The sequence below is a fragment of the Anser anser genome, assembly GCF_964211835.1.
Source record: "Anser anser genome assembly, chromosome: 2".
Lineage (NCBI taxonomy): Eukaryota > Metazoa > Chordata > Aves > Anseriformes > Anatidae > Anser > Anser anser.
In genome coordinates this window covers 137,725,168-137,743,081 of record NC_139721.1, presented here as the reverse complement: position 1 = coordinate 137,743,081, position 17,914 = coordinate 137,725,168, and the positions used below count along the sequence as shown (strand labels likewise).

General features: G+C 35.3%; 1 protein-coding gene across 1 annotated transcript in view; it reads left to right on the top strand.

The window, feature by feature from the left end:
* VPS50 (VPS50 subunit of EARP/GARPII complex) overlaps positions 1-17,914 on the top strand; it is a 79,613-nt gene that overhangs the window by 47,178 nt on the left and 14,521 nt on the right. Inside the window, exons 19-22 of the mRNA XM_083825704.1 lie at positions 4,290-4,408; positions 5,663-5,769; positions 11,654-11,775; positions 15,188-15,268. Coding sequence (XP_083681830.1) covers positions 4,290-4,408; positions 5,663-5,769; positions 11,654-11,775; positions 15,188-15,268 — 429 coding nt within the window. The remainder of the gene's footprint in view (positions 1-4,289; positions 4,409-5,662; positions 5,770-11,653; positions 11,776-15,187; positions 15,269-17,914) is intronic.

The window sequence follows — 17,914 nt, the reverse complement described above, 5'->3', positions numbered from 1 at the left end:
GCCAATTTAGTGTTCTGTATTAGTGAAACCTTAATATGTTTTAAATCGATAAAATCTGAATTTGTGTCTGGTGAAGAACTATTATGGATTTTGGCTTTCTGTTGACAGCAGAGGGACAGGATGTTCTGTGTGGAAAAAGTGAAGCAACAATTATATGATTTATTATTTTTCTTGTGAAGTGTAGGTTCGGTTCGTAGTCATTCATATTATAGTTTTATTAGCCTCAAAGGTAATGTTACTGGGAGAACTTTGAAACAGTGTATAGAACTAGCTTTTTTATTTGAAGCAACATGTAACGTTAAGATTTAATTTTCTTGATATAAATGATAATTGATTATGGAGAAGGATGCTTCTCATTTTTCCTCATGTCTTGTACAAGTCTTTTGTGATGAACATGTCCTTCATTTGACATGCCTTCAGCAACTCTACATATAAACAGGCTTATTCCATACGATAACTCCAGTTTAATGCAGTGGAAAGTGGTTAACTAACTGCTTTTAATACTATAAGATGTTAAATAAAGCGGAAGAATTATGCTGAGAATGCAGACAAGGGTGTTTAGCAATACTAAGAAGGCATTTGCATGGTTTCGATCAGTGTATTTGCCTGTTACCTCACAGTCATTGAAGGATAAAATCCTTTCAGAAAACTTTGTGAGCCAAGTAAGTGTTTATGCACGCTTAGATAGAGAATTGAGGCACAGAATGGGCTAAATGATTTGTCGGTAGTTGTATGGGACGTATAACCTAGCTGGTACTAGAACCGAGGCTTCTTGTGGCCCTGGCAAGTACTCTCTTGGTGACCATCTTCGTTCCTGTTTCACGTTTCTCAGTTTCTCTCTCTGTTACCAGCTGTTCTGAAGTGTCAGCATACAGAAATAATTCTTTTTTGTAAGAGCTTGGTTCTCTCTTAAATAGAAGAAAAAATAACTTGCTTAGGTAATGAAGGATAAAACTACAAGGCTTTATGTTTCAGTTTAAGTGATCAGTTACAGAAGGGGAATGCATTTTAGTACTTAAAATTATTTCAGGAGGTTGCAGAATTTTGTTTCCAGATAATGCAGACATGTTTCTAGATCCCCTTGCAACGCCAATTCTCTAGATGTAAACAAATGATTTACTTGTAAAATGATCTGAAGGATGGTAAGAATTATCAGGGCCTGTTTTGAGAATTTTAAAATCTTTTATCATCTGCTTAGCTATTGCAGTTCTGGACAACTGAAAAGGCCTTAGGGTGCTGCACGTCAGTTTTTTTTGTCTGTTTTTTATCTTGAGATTTAGTGAGATATTTTATGTCTGTTTTCTGTAGTTCCCTAACGTATTTTTCTTGTGATACAGTTAACTTAGTTTCATAGCACTCTTTATCTTCAATGAATAATATCACTATCCTATGTGCTTCTTTGGGTTGACTACTTAAACACTTGTGAAATGATTATTGCTAATAACCACAAGATACCATGTTAGCACTTTGATCTTTTATTGCAGACTGTGCATGTTAGAAATACAAGTTCACTGTTTACTAGTTGTGAATTACTTCTCTGAATTTTATATCATGCAGCATTTTTATGTCGTAAATAAGTTTTCCGGCTTACTAATAGCATTAGGTTGAGGAGGCTTAATCAAGTATTTTTACATGTAAAAAAAACAGTTTTTCAAAATGTTGTAGTTCTATTATGTTAAGAAAGTTAATATGTCAACTGTCATATCCATATGTCAATATGTAGTTAGCAGCTTGTAGTCAATATATCATTTCACTATCACTGGATTTTAATTGAATTGGAACGCATTACTTATTAATGCATAATAAGTGGTTGTAATTTTCCAGGCTGATGTTTCAGCCAAGTTAGTTACACTATGACTCTTTGTCAAGCCTGGAACCAGGCCCTGTTTTGAAATCAACTGAGCTGCTTTAATTATAGCTTTAATTTGTCTGAAATGTTCATGAGGCAGAAATTTTATCTGTGAATACTACTGATCACAACATTATTTTTTTTAGCCTGTTTCACATACTTCATGCTTTTTTCGATCTCAGCTACTTTTGCTTTGAGTTTATTTGTACGTGGGCTTCCTTTTTTTTTTTTTTTTTTTTTTAATATACTGCTTTCATAGTGCAGTATGCGGCTTTAAAAACATGCGTACTTTGGGACTGGGGGAGAAATTGCCATGCACTACTGAAAAATATATTTTCTAGTGTATTTTGGGTGATTGAGAGACTGGCATTACCTTAGTGTATCTCCCTGTTTTTTTCCCTCTGGAGAGTGATCCTATCCCTGCTGTTTTGTAAGGATTCCAGAACCAGCCTGCCTTTGTCATGTGTATCATCTTTGACTCCGTGGACAAAATGGCTTCAGACCAATGTACAAATTAAGGAAAAGTTGAAAGGAAAAGTATTATAGTCTGTCTTCAGGTGAAAATGCGTTCTGGATCCTGGTGGATAGGATTAATGCTGTGTAGGAGTTCAGGAAAATGACTTATATCCAGAGAGCATCAGGGATTTGTTTTCCTTTAATGTTTTCTGGGTTAAGAAATTATCCTTGCGAAAAACTTTATCTCCTTATTTATAAACTGTCTAAAGCACCAAGAACAATTTAAAAAGAGATTGATGTTAAATATTACTCTGAGTTGCAAATGTCAGGTTTCTTACAAAAAATAATCCCAGTTGTACACATCTACTATGTATTTGTGGTTTCATAAACTATAAAAAGCACTTACTGTCTCTATTAATTTCTGAATAGTATTTCTACACATACTCAAGCAATGATAACACATGTCTACTGTTGGAACCATACACTGTGTTATATATACTGTAGCCTGTGTTGCTCATTTTTTTTCACACATCATTCGTTAGGTTTAACCTTTCATTCTTAAATTGAACAGAAATTTCTTGTAAGCTTTGAAATGCAATGGAACAACTGAAAAGAGGAACACAGTTTCAAAAAATTAAGATTGTGTCTGAGTGTTTGAAGGTAGCAATTGTTATGTCTGTAACTATTTAAGCTTCTTATTTTTCAAATGTTGCAGTTAACATTAGATGCTGGCCCTCAGTCTAAGGAAGTACATCTCAAGGCACATACATATGGTTAATTTAGCTACACATTCACATTTTTCAGAGGATTGTTCTGGACTGTGTTGTGGGATCTGTGACAAATGATGCATGAAGCTTTCTTTCATCAAAGAGGAAACAATTGTTTCATTGATGACTGGACCTATATTTCAAGTATCAGGATCTTGTGCCTTTAACTAGATAAAAGATGCTGTGTGTTTCAAAACAAAACTGAGAACCAGCACATGCACAAACAAGCATGCTCAAAATACCCACTGGTCAAGTTCTATAAGAAAACGAGCAAGAAAAAGCTTTTGATGTAACCTCCACTGAGTTGTTCCACAGATACAGTTGAGTTATAGCATTAGAGTGTTTCTTAGAATAATACACTCCATTGTGGGGTGGGGTGTTTTTTTGTTTTTGTTTTTTTGTTTTTTGCCTGCAGTGTAAGGTATATCAAGTCAGGTTGCAGAAGCTTGTTTCTTGCTTCCTCTGTATTTTTTTTTTGTTTCATGCACATTGCAAAGCTTATATATAGAAAACAGAGGGATACATACAAAGTTACTCTTCTTGCTATAAATACAGATAGAACTGCATAAAACTGAAGGAAGTATGTACTGAAAAAGAACTGTGATAAAAAAAAATAATAAATGCATGATTACTGTATAGGAGCCATGAGAAATAATTGTATTTTTGTAGCATTTGACTAATTATATTTTTGAAGTGTTTGTACGTAGTCAAAATAGCATTGGTCTCTAACAGGCTCAGTGGTTGAAAGACTATCTAGTAGAAATGTCTTTTGGAGCATACTAAAATCAATTTTGCAAACAACTGCAATATTAAAAAAAAAAGTGTGATAGTATAAGCAAGTATTTTTGTAAAGCAGTAATTTAGTCCTTGCATTAATAATTGAGAATGGTGTGGTGCCAGCTTTTGTTGCCACTGCTTGGATCAATGTTGACTCTTTTTTTTTTTTTTCACAGATTGTGAAACAAATAATAAAAGCTCAGGTATCTGATGAGTGTTTGATAAAGCAATAAGAAAGCAAAAAAAAAAAATCAGCTGGGAGAAGTAGGATGATAAATATTTTCTCTTAGCTAATATCTGAAGTTTGTTTAAAATACACTTGGTTTTGTGTAATTTGTCTGATACATTTTTAATGAATATTGTCAGCCACCTGTCAAATGTATAGTTATTTGTATAAATACATGCATATAACAATATAAATGTTTTTGTTTGTTTTACAGTATGAATCGGATGAACAAGAAAAAAGTGCATATCAGGAGTATGATAGTGACAGTGATGTTCCTGAGGAGTTGAAAAGAGACTATGTAGATGAGCAGACAGGAGATGCCCCTATGAAAAGGTCAGTAGACTCAGTCTCATTTACGTGCTTTTCATCTTAGTACTCTAGTTCATCTTCTGTTTAATCTCTACTTTACAACAGTGGAATAATGATCAAATAATCTTTACGCTGCCTACACAGTTAGAAAGGCCTCAGCACATAGATTTCACGTATGGGGAAGAGCTATAAATTGTTCATCGTTACTGCAGAAAGAAACTTTGGAAAGCAAGTTTTTGAAGGAGGATAAAGGCTCTCTAAAGCACATAGTGGAAAACTGATTATCAAGCATTAGATGTTAACTGAAGGTTCTTCTACAACTGTTGTTGTGCATATGTGTAATTTCTTTTGTTTTAAACGGAATTGTGTGCAGACAAATGACTTGAGGCTTGGGCTTCTGCTTTTGCAGAACAGTCACCTTTTACAGATTTCAAACAAATAAAAAAAGAAACAAGCAAATATCTCTCTAGGGCACTGTAACGGATATTCGTTCAGCCTTTTTGAAGCAAGCTAACCTTATTTGTATGTAGCGACTTGCAGGAGGACTAGAAAGGTGCCACTTGGTTCAAAGGAGGGGAATGTTCTTTACAGAATCACTCTAGGATAAAATATTGTTAGCTTGGTTTCATCAGACATCACAAGCTACCTCATTTCAGGGAAGTTATGGAGGTATTGATAAAAATTACATAATGGTAAAAAAAAAAAAAGCAGCCTGTCATAACTACACTGTCACTGTGTAGTTATGTACTGTGAAATTGTAATATTCTGAATTTTTGGAAGAGTATTATTTTGAGGTGTAGCAGAGAGTTTCATTGTATGATAACATTAATGGTTTTTCAGCTTCATCTGCCTCAATTTTTTTTTCAATTTCTAGGTAGTCCTTTTTTAGCTATAGCTCACTAATCTGCTCCTGTTTTGTCACAGCCTGCATTATTTTCATTTTCTTTGCTTCATAAATAGTGAATCGGAGGCAGAGTTGTTAAAATGATTGCTGAGGCCAGACATAGACGTGCAGAACTCAAGTCTTGGACTATACCTTAGAAATTCCTTTCTCTAGCACTATTTTAAGTAAATTAGGCTAGGAATTTTAAATGTTTGAATCATAACTTGCTTACACTTTGGCATAAATAAAATGTTGCTCTGGAAGACATACTGTCCTGTTAAAAGAGGGAGAGAAGGTAGGGGAGTATTTTCTACTTAATTTTTATTTGCATGTCACTGAATATAGTAGGCAGTCATGTTTAGTATACTTTGTGTTTCTTTTTTTTTGTTTTTAAGTGTTTCTCGAGAAACTCTGAGGAGCAGAAAGAGATCGGATTATAACCTCAATAAAGTGAATGCACCTATCCTAACAAACACTACACTGAATGTAGTAAGGCTTGTTGGTACGTAGAACAACTGTCAGAATATATGTTATTATTTTAATGCAAACCTCTGGTTTCTAGCATGTATGTTAAATGAATTTTAAGACGTTAAAAAAAAAATAGTTGGACCCTATCTCGTCTTTTTGAATGTGCAGTGCTTTGGATGAGATCTTACTGGATTGTTTAACTGTTGTATTGCAGCTTCCTGCTCTCAAGTGGAATTCCTCATAGCTTCCTTATACAGGCAGTTCAGTCATTCTGTAATGAGCTTGTACAGCCAGCAGGTCCTTCACTTTGCCATTTGTTTTCCAAAGGATGAGCTTCTAGTTTAATGCAGAAAGATGCATGTTTTTAATTAATTGATCCCTAAATGCATGGCTTTACATTTTGTACTACTGAATTTCATCTGATTCTTATTGCAGCAGTCATCAAGGTCCTCCAGTTCCTCTTGTACATTATGCCAATGCTTTTCTGTTCTGGTACCACCTCTTTTTTTCTTCTTTTTTTTTTTTTTTTCCATTATCACACTCTTATTTTTGTGCCAGAGTCATGCATGAGAATATTAAAGAAGAGGCCAGTTATTGGAAACTCCACTAGCAGTTTTTCCAGATACTTACCTTTTCAACACTCTTCATTCTGCCTTCTCTTTTACTAAACCCTTTGACTAAATCCTAGATAGGTGAAATCTACTGTATAGAAAACCAAATAACTTCCCTAACAAGGATATATGTCTTAGTCTGGTATAGTTCACTTGTAGTGGACCCATGACTTGTTTTATCCTAATTTTACCTCCATTTGCCTCCTTCTGCTTGTGTCATTTCCATATTATCTTCAAAACTTGATCTAAAGCCCTGCATTCTACAAATTAAAGCAACAGATTGCTTGAATGACTATTTCCCTCGTCTTGAATATGTTTTTATTTTCTATTTTTCATTCATACTGGTACAACATGTGCCTTGACCGCTTGTTGTATGTACAGGTTATTACCCTGACTACCAGACTGCTGATTTCATGGCCATTTTCACGGTCCTGATTCCTTTGTTTCTTTAACTTGTCTGTGTTAAGGCTTTATCCAGCCCACTTTGTGTGTCTGCAAGTCGCCAGTTCAGTTCCATTAGTCATCCTATCCCCCTTCTCCTCCCTTTTCCCACTGTCAGTATCATTGTCCCCAGTGAAAACCTGGGCGAACTATTCATTCTTGCTTTAGGACACTGTCCTGCTTATCTGTATTGTGTCTGTGTGTGTGTTCCCTGCCTCATTTTGCTTTGCTTTTGTTAATCTTCTGTAATTAGAAAACTCCTGATTTTACCATCTTAAGTTTCAGCAAGACTTTTGATACTTCTAGCTCTTAATATAACTTTCTGAGTGAATTAGTTTGTTTCTTTTTTCCACTTGGCCTTGTCCTAGTCATTTTTTCTAGTTTCTTTACATTTTCTCATGTTTCTAATACACTGTGATGCCTCCTAACTTTTATATCTTTTTTTTGAGGAATACCTACCCTTTGATATCATAAACAAAACAGGTTGTTTTGTACCACTTTTCTGTTAGCGGTAAACTGCATATTGCACCTCTGCCACAGATGTTGACAGTGCGTCCATCCTTTGTGATGACTTTTGGTCTTAGTATATAAACATTTAATTCAGTACTTCCAGACTGTATCCCTGGAGGCATTAGACACATTTCTTTAACTAATGGTTAATGGTTACAGGAACAAGAAACAAGATACCACCATTTAGCCAGACTATCAGTTTCATTAGCATTTCTTCTCTTTTTGTCTCTTGAATCATCCCTGTAAAACAAAAAGGTAAGCGTGTTGTTGCTCACCTGATTTCGCCAGGCATCATGATGTGAGGTTGTAAGAGATCCAGGTTTGGTTCATTCCCCGAGATTGTCCCCAGCATGCAGGGATGCCATGGAACGTGCCCATCTTTTAACAATGGTTTCTGCTAATGCTGTGGAGGGTTTCGGTTTGTCTCACACTGTCTCAGGATTTTGGCTAGGAAAATGCCATGGTACATAATCACTGTTCAGTTCCAAGGAGCGTAACTGAGATGAGTGTCTAGGATCCCTTCATTATCAATGGAGTACAGTTGGCAGCTCCAGAAGATGGTACTTGCCCTGGGTATCTTTGCTACACTATGACATGACATGCAGGCAGGTGTCTTCTGGGACTGCTTGACTTAGCCAGGAGTTGGACTCGATGATCCATGTGGGTCCCTTCCAACTCGGGATATTCTGTGACTTCTGTACAGGAGACATAAGCAACCAATGTGGGGTAAGGTCTTATTTTTAGATTGCTTGACAAAGTGATATATGCAATTAAATACCTGTCATCTGATTCCTTAAAAAAAGCAGGGTTCTAATGAAGTACAGAGGACCCTATATGTCAGAAAGCCTGTACTCTCTTACTGTTTCAGTCCTTGAAAACAAGGTTGTAATTTCAGAGAAATTTGTTTTGGTGGCGATGCAAGTACTTAAGCAGCTTTTTTCTGTGCTACATGTTGTCAATGACACTCCTGCCTCCCGTATATTGCATCAGTATCACTTTTAATAGATCTAGATCAGCTTCCCCATGTTAGTTAAAGATAAATCATAAAGGAAACCAGGTTTACGACACAAAGTCTGGGTTGAGATTAAGAGGGGATTTTAAATTTCCCAAACAAGTAGAAGAACTTGTTGCATCACTTTTTAGGAATAGCTGATATGCAAGTAGTAGTACTTGCTGAGAGAGTATGACAATACTCGTAATCATTTTTGAACTATTCATGAGTGCTGTATATGGAGGCTAGATGAATAAAACAAAGTGTGTCTTAGTATATTTAAAGAGCATAAATGAGTTACTATGTATAACTGAAGTGGGAACTTTTCTAACTCTTTAATTTGAATTTCAAGTGAATGGTTCAATTTATTTGGTTTTCCATAACCAGGTAGTTATTTCTCTGTTTGCTTCCAGCATAAAGGAACCATTAGATTAACTTTGAGTTATTTTTTTCCTATCAAACTCTTGCATGTTGACTTAAAACATAAAGGAAGAATGAATGTGTGTTAAATTTTTATGGAATATTTTGACCTAGGGTCTGTGCATCAACAGGAATATTTTATGAGTACATTTTATTTACCTTTTTGGTTGTAGTGATAATATTTAAATAGATTAGTCTGATAGAAAGTACTGTCTAGTTGCTTTCTTTAAGGACAAAAGAAGTGCTGGAAATACTTAAAAACAAAACAACAACAAAAAGAACTGGCAAATGTTCATCAGTTTTGGCCTTTATGAATTTTTTTTAGAAAGTGTAGCTACTTTGACTTGTTGAAACTCTTAAGTGGTATTTCTGGAAATTCATGGCACACGTTTGGGATATTAGTGTTGTTTGTAAATGTTCTCGTACATCCTTTTCACCCAAACTGTGAACTTTAGTGCAACTAGGTAACAACGTATAGATGTTAAAATTTGGCATCCTCTGAGAGAGAGAAACTGGGAGGAAATGTTCTTGGCACACTTGTTGTGTCAAGATGCTGAGTGACATAGTAATAGAGAAATGTTCTTGGCCACAGAAGAGTTTTATAGGGACAGTGCTTGGGCAGTGTATAGCCCTTTGGAAAAGCATACGACACTGCCCGAGAGACTACCTTGAACATTTATGCCAGTTGTACAGATATTTGGAAATCTAACTGTCCAGAATGTGACACATCACCCTTATATTTTGTATAGGTTGCAGGCAAGTTTGAAAAATGTGTTTAGCACGAAGTGGAAAAAATCAGTCCGTGGCAATACGGAATATTCCGATAACACACATGAAGGTGGCAGCTGCTTTGATAGGGTGTCATCCTTTCCAAACATCCATAAATTTCCACACAGAACTGTGCTGGAATTAGCTACATTTGTTTTTCCTTGTTGGAAGACAAGTGGAACTTTTTAGGTCTGCTTTTCAGTTTGGTCATAATACCGTAGGTCAAAACATTGATAATTAAGCGCAGAATTAACAAGTGGGGTAACCTGCCAAATATTAAATATTGCAACCCTTGTCAGATCTCCAAAAATAACAAAATATATTCTTGTGTGTGTTAGCAAACTGGGACGCAGATGTTCAAGCAGGGATTTTAAGCTAGATAGAAACGTGGGAAGTAGCAATATCGTTTTTTTGCTCGATTCTTACCATACTGCTGTGTCATGTATTTATCCACCATAGCTGTGTCGTGTATTTATCAAATGAATGTGATCTTTAATGATCACAAGTAATTGCTTAAAAAATTCATGTTACTCCCTCTGATACTAACAGCTGATTTGGTTTCTCTGTGTAAAACCATATTTTCTATACGAATTAGTAAGTTACTTTGCTGGGCACAGTGTTAACTTTGATTAAATGGTGTTGCAGACTACAGGAAAAAGAAATGATTCTGGCACCTTCATGCAGTTTTTTTTTTTTCCAACCTGTCACGTCAAAACATGTCTGGAATATGAAATTTTGTTAAATGATGTGCTATATCCTACATGCTGGGTGAACTGCATTTACTTTTTGGTTCAAAAGTTGCTGTCTGTTACTATAATAACCCAAAGCTTACTATAAATATACTCTATGCTTTTAAAATGTTAATTAGGCAAGTAGTATGTCGTTTCTGAGCTAGCTAGCTGGAAGTCCAGGGTCTCTGCAAAATCAGGGGTTTTCATTAAGTACACTTTTTTTACGAGCCTTTGAAAAGAGACGTGCCCTATGCTAGAAAACAAAATACCCATAGGCCCTGTGAATTAAACCTTTAGGGAAAAATCCTTTTCTGAGTCCAAGTCCTGTGATCTGTTTGATTCACCTAATGTATAGATGAAGGACCTGATATTTTAATTTTTTTTTTAATTATTACTATTTTCAAAAGTCAAATGCACAACAAAAGAGAGCAGGAAGGAAGAGAAGGAATTATTCCTTTTCCTGGGTGTCCCTATTTTAGGACATTCAGTAACACATGCTAAAGTGGAAAATTAATCCAGTGAAAACAAGTAAACAAATAGTGGATTAATTTTCTTCAGGTCCTGGTTGGACTAGTCTTAAAAACTTTCCATTCCTTTGGATTTCTTTTTGCCTGTAATCCTCATGTTATGTCAGTCTATCCCTTTAGAAACATTTCAAATGATTTAACAAACATCTTAAAGTGATTTGGGTTTCCTACCCCAACTGTCTTTTTCTGACCTGATCCGATTCCACCTTGGTACAGAAGTTGTCTAGGCTCTTCTGAATCACAGAGTCCAAAGTTAGAGAGGTGGTTTTTGTCTGTGTGTGTTGGTTTTCTTTTCGGTTTTGTGGGGTTACCTTCTTAGGAACATCACAATCTGGAGCTTGTATTTTCTTTATCTTTGGTGGTGGTAGAGCAGTCATTCAGCACTTTCTTGTAATGCCTGCAGTCGAAATCTCTCATTTTTTTGGAAACAATATCTTTAAGCAGTTCTTCATAGTGTTACGTTTCCTTTACTTTTCACAAAGGAAAGAAAGGCAAGCAGGAAATGATGTGTTGTTGATGTGAAGCACATTATTCCTACAGTTGTTGGATGGGCGTATCATTTTTATACTGTAGATTTCTAATGCTTGAAAAAATCCATATGTGCATACATAAACACACACTAATGCATAAAATCTCCAGTGGCTCTGTATATCACTACTGATTACTTACCATTACTTACCATTTTGATATGGTTTAACATCCACATTTGGAGAAGTCTTGAGTCGCTTATGGTGTCTTAACCATAATATGTAGCTTTATTTTTAAACCTGCTAATCTCTAAAATATTGCTAAGTTGCTCTTAATCAATATTCAAAGCTAAATAATAAACTTTGTAAATTTTTTTTGAGTTTGTCAGTCTCACCACTATCTTTGTAGCACTCGTGCTGAGGAAACTGATCTTCTGTATTTAATTTTCAAGGTAAATATATGCAGATGATGAATATTCTCAAACCAATTGCGTTTGATGTGATCCACTTCATGTCCCAGCTCTTCGACTACTATCTGTATGCAGTTTATACGTTTTTTGGCCGAAATGACACGGTAGGTAGAAACCTAATTTGTTTCACAGTATTGGTACGTACATAGAATGAGAATATAGAGGAGATCTCTTTACTTAAGATGGCACCAAATATATGGTTTCCCAGAGAATTAGCGTTATCAGAATGGATCTGAATGCAGGAGTTAGAAAAGGCTGATTAGATCAGCAACAAGGGGAGTAAGTATAGGGAGCATCATTATCACTAGGACATAAAGCCAATTGTGTTTTGAATACATTCTGTGCTCTTTTTTCCAGCAGTATTTTGAATAGAGAGTAAAGACGATGTGAAGTACCTGGAAGTAGTGGCAGAAAGTGGGGAGCAAAGGAGCAGGCTGCAATAGCACGTGGTGGCTTGGAGCCTAGAAAGGATAAGGCGATTTGATTTTCCTATATGTATTTCTCTAGCTTAGATAATAGCTCAAGGAAGAGGAGAAGGGGTCCATGAAGGTTAAGTAGCAGCTTAGGTTTAAGAGGTTTGAAATACAATTTTTCAGATCTATTACTACTCTGTCAAGCTAATTGCAATAACAAAAACATTTTAGGTTTTTTTTTTTTGAGTGATCTTGTAGTTAAAATAAATGCTTTTTGGCAATGTCTTTACATAACACAGATCAACTTTCAACAGGATGGTCTTAAAGCATTTATGAAAAGCTGCATGTAAAAACAATTTTCTCCTCTCTTGGCCCCTAAATTACTTCACAAGCAATAATAGGGTTCCAAATTCATCATCATCTTTTGGCAAATTGCATTGGATTTTCAGACTCTCAACATATGGTTCTAAATGTTTTTGAGCTGTTCTCTTTGGCAGAACAAATACATTTGCAATTTGTGTTTAGAAGATGGGTGTGTTTTGTGTGTTTTGTTTTGTTTTTGTTAAGCTAATTGATTTCCATTGGCTTAATCAGCTGCTCTGGTATTCAGTGTTTTATATATATATATTTGCACCTTCTGTTTGTTTTGTGTTTTTAAAGCCCATACCAAGTTCCTTACTTTCTACTTCTATCAGAGAACAGCACAGTGCTAGGCAGGTAAACATTATAGCAGATGGGTGGTAAAATTGTGATGTTTTCGTAGCGTGCCTAATTTTTGTTTTGACAGATGATTTTGTGTGGGGAACATAATGCTTACAAAGGGTCTGTGAATGAGATAAACCCTCTTGTAATGCTGCTTAAATGTTCTCGCTTCCCATTGTGTTATAAACCCTTAAAAAGTAGAGATGCTCGATGGTATGTGATTTAGACCACTGTCAGTGTTCCTGTTCGAAATGTTATTTATTAAACATGCATCAAATGGGTTTCTTGAAAGTATGCTAGTATTACAACCTCCTTAAGTGGTTGAAATACTGTTCTTATGTTATATATGTGAGTTAGTACAGGAATGATCAATTGTACATAGTTAGTTGCCAGTTCAGTGAAAATCAGGGATTTAAAATACATATGTTGACTTCTATGTCTGGTCATGATGCTAGGTCACTGCTCTTTCGAGGACTCTAGAATGATTAGCCTATGTAGTCAGTGTTTGGCTTTCTTCACTGCTAAAAGTTGCACACCATTGTAACCAAAATTACTATTTCAAAACCTTTTTAATTCCTGGAGTCCACATTAAGGCTGTCTTTCCTACTTATCTCAAATTATGGAACAACCTAATTTGAAATTAAAATAAATTACATACATTTAATATCTAGTCATGAGAGTGTACAATATTGATGAACATGCCACAGAATAGTTTTCCTTAGCAGAATAAATTTAAGGTACTAATTTTTTTTGACAACACATTATAATAATTTGTAAATCCAATGGCAATTTTTGTAGAAAACGCTTAAACTTTTTTTTTTTGGTAAAGATAAAGAGTCACATTGAATTGGTGATGAGTGAAATTATTCGATAAATTCTCTAATGCTAAATTTACTAGGTCATTTGTGGCATTTGAATATCTACCACTTTGCATATAGAAATAGCAAAAGAGAAGAGTTATACTGATGAGTGACATATTCTGCTTAAAGTCATGAAGTTCTGGCCTTCAGGAGGAGATGCTGAACAATAATCTCTTTTTTCCCTCTTATTTATTTATTATTTTTTCCTTCTGTTCTTATACGTACAGATGTACAGCTTTTTTACGGAAATTTAAGATTTGTTTTTGCATTCCTTATTATTACTCCTATATGTTTCACAGTAACGTGAAATTACCATTTTTAGAAATAAATTTTATTATAAAATAAGTACTTGAAAGTTATTGATAGCTGTTGAAAGTTAGTAATGGAAAGGTGGAGAGAAAGGAATAATGGCAGACTGTGTAGTCTGCATTATGATGGTGCAGAAACAACTCCCTTAAAATGAAATTTAATGGCTGAAACTTGCAGGTACACTTTAAAAATATATATATATATATATATGTATATGTATATAATTTTCACTGAATATATGGGAAAATTAGGACAGATGGACATCTAAGTCAGAAAGGTTAAATGTAGTAGATGGGGACCTAAATTATTCCTTTTTGTATTTAAAAGATGGAAGGAAGAGGACTCAAACACTTCTTTCCCTGATTTAGTGCATTGAAAGGAAGTCTAATACAGTAGACTTCATTGCTCTAAATGTTGTTCAGTAGATTGCTTTTTATGGTGTGAATCACATACCAGAACTGTACTGAAATACTTCCAGATTCTTGACTTAGATGTGTGTTGCGTAGTTATCCCATTTCCACTGCCTTTGGTTTGTTAGTTTGTTCTTGTTTCCTTGTAATTGCAAGTAGAAGATAAATAGCTACACTAATTACACATCAGATCAGCCCCTCAGCTGGTATAATTCATTGCATTTACCAGGGAATTAGTGTGTTGAATTATCCCAGCTGAACACCTGCCCCATAATGCTACTGAGCCGTGAACATGAAGATGGCACATTTGTCAGGTGGATCTTTAAAAACACTAGGTAATAACGACTGTTTTATAAAGATCAGTGGTATAGCTCTACACTTGCAAGTTAGATATTCAGTAAGGGTTTAGAAGAAATTTACAGTTTGAGAGAGAAGTCAAGGCCATTTGGCTTGGGTGCGGTGTGCATGCAAGTCTCAGTTTAGGCATGGTTGTGTGCCATTTCGGGCTGGTGTCCCAGAGGAGGCAGTCTAGTGTCCTGTACTCACTTGAAGTGTTCAGCAGTAAAGGATATGTACTGATTGATTTGAATGGTAAGTTGTCATCTTCACGAAATATACTCAGGTCATCCTTTATAGCAGTGCAGTGTTGAGTGCAGTGACCTCTGTTGATCTTCTTCTCATTTTGTACAGTTATAGTTGCAGTTATGTACTAAAACTTTTATGTGTAAATTGTATCCAGTGTTTACGTACTGAAGTTTTGCTGTAACCCTGTAAAGCTTAAACTAAGGATTGTTCCTTTTCAAACTTAAATATTTCTTCCAGTTTGAATCAACAGGATTGGGCCTCAGTAGCAGCAGATTACGCACGACGCTGAATAGAATCCAGGAGAGCCTCATTGATCTGGTAAGTACCTGGATTTTGTTAATGCTTAGTGAGATAGAGGGTTGTGTCAGAAATTCAGGAATTGTATTTCACCATGGCTTACTGATTTTCTTTTTTCTCTTGTCTCATAATCAATGTCTGTAATGACAAAGACTGTTTGTTGGTATATCATGATGTAAGTATCATTACTGTGTGAAATCCCTTGTTCGTAACATGCAACAAAATCAGTTTAATAGCTTCTCCTAGATGTAACAACAAAATTATACATTTAAATCTTATAATGCGTTACGGCTTATGTAATAAAAGGAGAGGGGCATTCCAATATTATCCTTACTATTTTTTTTTTAAAGTACAAGAGACAACTCATTTTTCTTAAGTGAAAGAATAGTAAAACACTAAGCCATCAAGAAACTCATTCACCTTATAAAATAATAGAATTAGTATGTTAAGCCCTTTGTTAAATCACTTCAGAATATCAGGGAATTTTCCCTGCCATATTTTACAAACTAGACCCTGTCAGTCACTTCGTGTTATTTGCAGAAATTGAAGAGTGAATATGATCCTTGCGTCACACTGGTAGTAGATTGTTGTTCCCTCACATCCCATTACAAAGGGTAAACAGGTAGGTTTGGTAGATTCAACTGAGGAGCAGCGTTTATGGAGAAATATTGTGAAGAAACTACACAGAATTGGAATTGTCTACTCTTTTTTTTGACCTAAATATAAAACACTTGAAACACTATGTAGAAATTTCTAAAGAGTATCATAAATATGTTGTACGGTAATTAATTCCATGGATGCTGGAGGAAGAATTTATTTTCGAAGGCAAAAGTGAGAGACAAATGCTCTACTACGGCTTTTACAGGGATTTGGTATTCCACAGAATCATACTAAGGTGCCCTTTCAATTCCTTGAAGCATTCAGAACGGTTGAATCCTAAACCATTCTTTCTGAGAAACATTTTAAAGGGTTTTGGGGCCATTTCTTACAAAGTCAGTAGAGGGAGCATGAGAACTATTAACCCTAGGCCTCTATAATACAGAAAAAAAGCTAAACTCATCATGATATTCATCTCAGAAGCAATGTATTCAGAAAAGAAAAGAAAAATCTAGGAAGATCTTGCAGATGAATCCATTAAAGGTTATGGAAAAATAGAAAGTTCTGGAATTAATTTTTTTAAACTTACTCTGTAGTCATTATTCCTGCAGTGCTTTGCATTGTTTTGATTCTTTTTTCCAGTCAATATAAAATATATATATATATATATATATTTCTAGGAGTAAATTGGGAAAAATAACCGGATTTCTTTTTCTTCCTCAGTCACTTAACAGTGCTGCTACAGGTAACAGTAGTGTCAGTTGGAATAAATAGCTGTGTTCTAGGTAAGATTTGAAAGGAGGAAGAAATCTTAGGTAACTGCTAACTTCAAGACATTCAATGAAGCTTATTAATATCTCATGAACACATGCTGGTTTTATGCTGTCAGTAGGAATTTTTTACCTTTTGATTTGTGAGGAAGGAAAGTTTTCAGGGTATTTTTATTGTTATCATCATTAAGAATTTGTGAACATGAAGACTAAACTTTACTAACTTTAAAATTAAATTTAAAAAAATAATAATTTAAAAAGACTAAACTTTACTGTCATAAAATGGCTATTTCTCATGACTGCATGGATTGGTCTGTGCTCCTCTCAGAATTCCTGTCTCTTTTCTTAGCTTGTTGTAAATTGCTTTCTGAAAATATTTTGCATGTTTGTGTTGTGGGATTCAGTCTCATGGCCTGTTAGGATTTTTTTTTTTTTGGCATTGTTTCCTATTCATGATAACTTTATTAAGGACTATCATTTCTGCTACATTTTGGTTCCCAATGGCAGTGTCTTTCAATATTTTATTTTCATAAGGATGGTCCCAACAAGTGTTTATTCTGATTCTGTTACTAAGGCTTTGTCAGAACTTCATGTAGATCAAGATATTTCCTCACATCTCTTAGTGTTTGTGAAGGTTGAGCTCTATTGTCTACGTCAAGACTCTTTATTAATTTAGACTGGATCATTCCTAGCTTGGACTTCATCCTTTTTTTTTTTTTGGTAGAGATAGCAAGTGAATGAAGGTCTATTTATGTTTATTGACAAGAGAAGGAGGAAAAGTTGGAGGGTTTACAGGCCATTTCTTTTAAATAAAATGGTTGTGATAGGTTTCAGTATCCTTTTTGGGACTGAATTAATGCTATCTAGTTTATATCAGATACCTTCATAGGATACTGCTTTTATTATTGTTCAGCTGGATTTTACTCCTGCTTTGTGAAGGAAAGTGGAAAGCAAAGTGGAAGTGAGGTTCCGCTTCTGGCAAGGTAAAGGCAAGCTGCCTTCTCTTTTGTATCTTTGTAGAATCTTCATAGAATCATAAAATCCTAAAATGGTTTGGGTTGGAAGGGACCTTAAAGATCACCCAGCTCCAACCCCCTGCCATGGGCAGGAACACCTCCCACCAGACCAGGTTGCCCAAAGCCCCATCCAGCCTGGCCTTGAACACCTCCAGGGATGGGGCATCCACAGCTTCTCTGGGCAGCCTGTGCCAGCGCCTCACCACCCTCATTGTGGAGAATTTCTTCCTTCTATCTTCTTTCTAATCTAAAACTCCCCTCCTTGAGTTTAAAGTCATCAACCC